The sequence below is a fragment of the Coturnix japonica genome, unplaced genomic scaffold, assembly GCF_001577835.2.
Source record: "Coturnix japonica isolate 7356 unplaced genomic scaffold, Coturnix japonica 2.1 chrUnrandom591, whole genome shotgun sequence".
NCBI classification, from domain to species: Eukaryota; Metazoa; Chordata; class Aves; order Galliformes; family Phasianidae; genus Coturnix; species Coturnix japonica.
Genome location: NW_015439964.1, coordinates 60,006 through 65,313, shown reverse-complemented (window position 1 = coordinate 65,313; position 5,308 = coordinate 60,006). Strand labels below are relative to the sequence as shown.

Below are 5,308 nucleotides of genomic sequence, written 5' to 3'. Positions count from 1 at the left end.
GAATGGATGGACATGGATGTGAATGGATGTGAATGGATGGACATGGATGTGAATGGATGGACATGGGTGGACATGGATGGACATGGATGTGAATGGATGTGCAGTGCATGGGTGGGTTTTATACATGTATATATGTGCTATGCATGTGCTATGTGTGTGCTATGCATCTGCAATATATGTGCTACGCATGTGCTCTATGTGCCATGTGTGATGTATGGATGTGCTGGATGAATGGATCCTATAGGGGGAGGCACTCATAGCACTGGGTGGGGGTGTCCTTATAGGGGATATTTAGGGGACACACTCGGTCTATGGGGGGTTCCATGGTGGGAAAACGGGAGGACCCTTTGGGGGACCCTATGAGGGGATTTGGGGGGGATGGGGGGGGATTAAAGGACCCTGTGGGGGGGGATTCATAACACGGGGGGGGGGCGGGGGGCAGAATATGGGAGGAAACTGGGAGACCCTATGGAGGGATTTAGGAGACCCCTAGGGGAGGGTTTAGGGGGCGCTATGGGGTAATTGGGGGAGGCTACGGGGGGGGATGCACCCAATACGTGGGAGCCCCAAAACATCAATGGGGGGGGACTCTGTGGGAGAACAGCTGAGGGGATTGAAGGGGGTCAATGAGGGGACCCTATGGGGGTCTCCCTGACCTCCGCCCCCTTCGCAGCGCCGCCCTCCTCCTCTCCATCGCCCTCCTGGCTCAGAGCCGCCCTCAGCCTCCCCCCCCCCAAAAGAAACCTCCATCATCATCATCATCATCATCATCCTCGAGGCTGGGAGACCCCTGGGACGAGCCGAACCCCTTCAGCTGGCTTGAAGACGCCAAAGGAGGCGGCACGAAACGAAACGGAGGAGGAAACCCGACAGAAACGTGGAAAGAATTGGAAGAACTGAATAAACTCCGAGCGGAGGCGAGAAAAAGGGAACGGGAAAGAGAACGGGAACGGGGCCGGGGATGGGCCAGCGCCAGGCAGCTGAGGCAGCAGCAAAGCCTGGAGCTGAAGCTGCTGGAACGGCGCTACCAGGAGCTGATGGAGAGCAGGAGGCAGGCGCAGGCAGCCCGGAAAGCGGCCGCCGAGGAGGAAAGGCTGGCGGACATGGCGTCCGATCTGCTGCTCCGGTACCTCCTGCACGGCCCCGGAGCGGAGGGGAAGCGATCCGAGGAGGAGGAGGAGGAGGAAGGGGAGGAGGAACGGGAGGGGAAGGAGGAGTGGGGGGGGAGGGGCTTCCCTGAGGAGAGGGGGTTTGCGACGGGGAAGGAGTCAGTGAACAATGGGGCATCTGTGGGTAAAGGGTCATCAATGGGCAATGGCTTCTCAATGGATGAAGATTTATCAATGGGCAATGGCTTCTCAATGGGCAGAGGGGCGTCAGCGGGCAGAGGGTTTTCTGCAGGGCAGGAGTTCCCCATTGAGAAGGAGTTTTCAATGGGGAAGGGGTCGTCGGTGAGTAAGAAGTTCTCGGCGGGTACAGGGTTATCAATGGGGAAGGAATTGGCCATTGATAAGGGATTGTCAATGGGGAAAGGCTCCAAGGTGGGGCAGGATTTCCCACGGGGTAATGGTTTATCAATGGGGAAAGGTTTCCCTATGGACAGCGAGAGCCCGATGGACAACGGGGCCTCAATGGACAATGAGGTGTTTGTGGGGAGGAAGACCCCAATGGGGAGGAAGATCGCAATGGGCAAGAAGATCCCGATGGACACCCTGAGATTCCCAACCGCCAACAAGATCCCAATAGCCAACAACGAGATCCCAATGGCCAACAATGAGATCCCAATGGCCAACAAGATCCCAATAGCCAACAATGAGATCCCAATGGCCAACAAGATCCCAATGGCCAACCATGCAATCCCAATGGCCAACAACGAGATCCCGATGCTCAACCAAATCCCAATGGCCAACAACGAGATCCCAATGCTCAACCAGATCCCATTGGCCAACCACGAGATCCCGCTGTCCAACCATCTCCCTATGGATGAAGGCCCCATGGCCAACCAGCTCCCGGGAGACCCCAACTCATCCCCCCTCCACTCTCACCTCAACCCAGCCAACGTCCCAAGGACCGACACCGACCCAATACCAGCCAACCCAGCCCCCGACTCGCTCCCATTGGCCCAAGCGTTGGCTGCGGCCCTTCCAGCTCCTCCCGGTACCGGCACCGATGGAGATTTGGACCCTGATGAAGGTTTGGACCCTGGAACCATTGATGAGCTGATCGAGTTGTCCAGTCGTTTGCACCTCCCTGCGGACGACGTGGTGGACATCATCCACGACGTGGAGCAGAAGAGACAGGAGGAGGCGGCGGCGCTGGCGGCCTTTCCGCTGCCCGATGATGACGTCACTGATGATGATGACGTCACTGATGACGTCACCAACAAGCAGGAGTTGGAGGAGGAGGATGAAGGTGGGGATGAAGCCGTTCCCCCCCCGCCCCTCCCCGCCCCCCGGCCCAGGACGTTCCGGCCCCCGGCGGCGCAGTGGGGAGGGAGGAGGTGGTGAGGGGTGCTGAGGGGTCCCGGCCCCACTCATCCCAGCCCCATCCCGGCCCCACAGCCACCCCATCCCACCTCCCCAATCCCAACCCCAATCCCAGCCCTCCCAGTTCCCCAATCTGATCCCGGTTCCCCGGTCCCAACCCCAATCCCAAAACCCAACCTCGACCCCAATCCAACCCCAACCCCCATCTCAGCCCTAATCCAACCCCAGCCCCAATCCAACCCCCCCCGATGCCCCTTCATTAATTTTGCTAACAAATAAAGGCAACTATTTTAGTACGAGTGAGGCTCGTTAGTGGGCCCCGGGCTAATTAACCCCCATTGTGCTAATTAACCCCCATTGTGCTAATTAACCTCTCCCGTTCCAAGTGTCCCCATTGTCCTAATTAATTCTCATGGTCTAATTAACCTCCTTTGCCTTAATTTCTCACCCTACCAATGGCCCAATGTGTTAAAACCAGCACTAATTAACCATGTTAATTATGACTGTTACATTACAACATGTTAATTACACCCCCCCCCCCACACACACACACATTAATTATATCCCCATATACTAATTATGATACTCACCTCCTTTACCAGCTAATTAACCCCTCTGTTCCAACAGCTTCCCACTTCTACCAATTACCCCGTATACTAATCACCCCTATGCTAATCAAATCTTATGCTAATTAACCCTATGCTAATCACTCCCCCCCCAAATTGACCACTCACAACCGTCCGCTCAGAGCAATTTATTGGGGGGGCCCCATGCCTCCCCATCATGGTCCCTTTAAATTGAGGTCCCATAGGGCACCCCCTCCCCCCCTGTGCATGTGGGGGTCTGGGGGCGCCCCTTCCAAACGTCACTTGGGGGCAGGGTCTGGTTGGGGGGTGTGGGGGGGGGTTCCGGTTTTGGGGGGGGGGGCTATAATTAATAGGGGTCCTTAATTATAGGGAGAGATCAAATCAAAGTGAGGATCCCTACGATATCAACTGGGGGTGTAAAATAGGGGGGTGGAAGACCCCCACAGGGGGGTCTATGGGGAGTGGGGGGGAGGTGGGGGGGGTCCTTGTGCTCCTTATGGGGCACCAAAGGTCTCCAGAGCTGCCTATGGGGTCTGGGGGCCACTGTTCCACCTATGGAGGGGTATTGGGGGTCTGGATGGGGGTCTGTGTGGGGGTCCCCACCTCCTGCAGCAGGTCTGCCTGCTCGATGGCCTTCAGGACGCTCTTCTTGGAGGTGTCCTGGATCTCCCCCCCCATCACGAACTCGTCCAGGATGAAATAGGCCTTCTCGAAGTTAAAGATGATGTCCAGCTCACACACCTATGGGGGGTGGGGGTGGGGGGCAGAAATATGGGGTGGGGGGGCAGAAATGTGATGGGGGGGGGGCAGAAATATGAGGGGGAGGGGGGAACAAAACCAGATCTGGGAGGGTGGGGGGCTGGAAATGGAGCCCCCCCCCCCCAAACCACCTCCATTCCCCATTAATCTATGGGGCAGCCCAACAATTCCCCCCACCACACTGATCTATGGGGCAGCCCAACAACCCCCCCATACCCCATTGATCTATGGGGCAGCCCAACAACCCCCCATTCCCCACAGCTCTATGGGGCAGCCCAACCTCCCCCACACCCCACAGCTCTATGGGGCAGCCCAACATCCCCCCCACCCCACAGCTCTATGGGGCAGCCCCAGCCGTACACTCCCGAAGTATTTGTCCAGCAGCTCCACGTAGCGGTGGATGAGCTCCAGGGTCAGCAGCTCGTTGTCCGCCCCCTCGATGGCGCAGCAGAAGTAAAGGCTGGCGTACCTGGCAAGGAAGGGGTTAATCAGAAGGGGAAGGGGCCAATAGGAAAGGGGGAACGGATGGACCCCAATGGAACCGAATGGACCCCAATGGGACTGAATGGACCCCAATAGGACTGAATGGACCCCAATGGGACTGAATGGACCCCAATGGGATTGAATGGATCCCAATGGGACTGAATGGACCCCAATAGGACTGAATGGACCCCAATGGGACTGAATGGACCCCAATGGACTGAATGGACCCCCAATAGTCCAGACAGACCCCCAATGGGACTGGATAGACCCCCAGTGGGCCCCATGGGAGGTAATCAATGGGGCAGGATGGACCCCCAATGGGACTGAATGGACCCCAATGGGACCAAATGGATCCCAATGGGACTGAATGGATCCCAATGGCCCCCAATGGGACTGAATGGACCCCAATGGATCCCAATGGCCCCCAATGGGACTGAATGGATCCCAATGGACCCCCAATGGGACTGAATGGATCCCAATGGGACCGAATGGACCCCAATGGGACCAAATGGACCCCAATGGGACTGAATGGATCCCAATGGAATCAAATGGATCCCAATGGGACTGAATGGATCCCAATGGCCCCCAATGGGACTCAATGGACCCCAATGGAACCGAATGGATCCCAATGGGACTGAATGGACCCTAACAGAACTGAATGGACCCCAATGGGACTGAATGGACCCCAATGGCCCCCAATGGGACTGAATGGACCCCAATGGGACTGAATGGACCCCAATGGCCCCCAATGGGACTGAATGGACCCCAATGGAACCGAATGGATCCCAATGGGACTGAATGGATCCCAATGGCCCCCAATGGGACTCAATGGCCCCCAATGGGACTCAATGGCCCCCAATGGGACTGAACGGCCCCCAATGCCCCCCAATGTACCCCCCGTTCCCACCTCTTATAGACCACCTTGAGCTCCCCCCACTCGAGGAAGCTGCACATTTTGGGTTTCCGTGCCAGCACGGCCTGCATCAGCTCCCG

The 5,308-nt window shown here is 57.3% G+C and overlaps 2 protein-coding genes across 2 annotated transcripts in view; one reads left to right on the top strand and one right to left on the bottom strand.

Annotated features, from left to right (window-relative positions):
* The first annotated feature begins 626 nt into the window (after positions 1-626).
* On the top strand, positions 627-2,782 carry VGF (VGF nerve growth factor inducible). Its single transcript, XM_015850928.1, has 2 exons — positions 627-1,732; positions 1,790-2,782. The coding sequence occupies exons 1-2, from the start codon at positions 627-629 to the stop codon at positions 2,505-2,507; spliced, it is 1,824 nt and encodes a 607-aa protein (XP_015706414.1). The 3' UTR covers positions 2,508-2,782.
* An 828-nt stretch (positions 2,783-3,610) lies between these two features.
* Positions 3,611-5,308, bottom strand: part of AP4M1 (adaptor related protein complex 4 subunit mu 1) — a 7,411-nt gene continuing 5,713 nt past the window's right edge. Inside the window, exons 5-7 of the mRNA XM_015850927.2 lie at positions 5,223-5,302; positions 4,193-4,301; positions 3,611-3,814 (exon numbers count right to left, since the gene is read on the bottom strand). Of these exons, the coding sequence (XP_015706413.2) occupies positions 3,626-3,814; positions 4,193-4,301; positions 5,223-5,302 (378 nt within the window). The 3' untranslated portion in view covers positions 3,611-3,625. The remainder of the gene's footprint in view (positions 3,815-4,192; positions 4,302-5,222; positions 5,303-5,308) is intronic.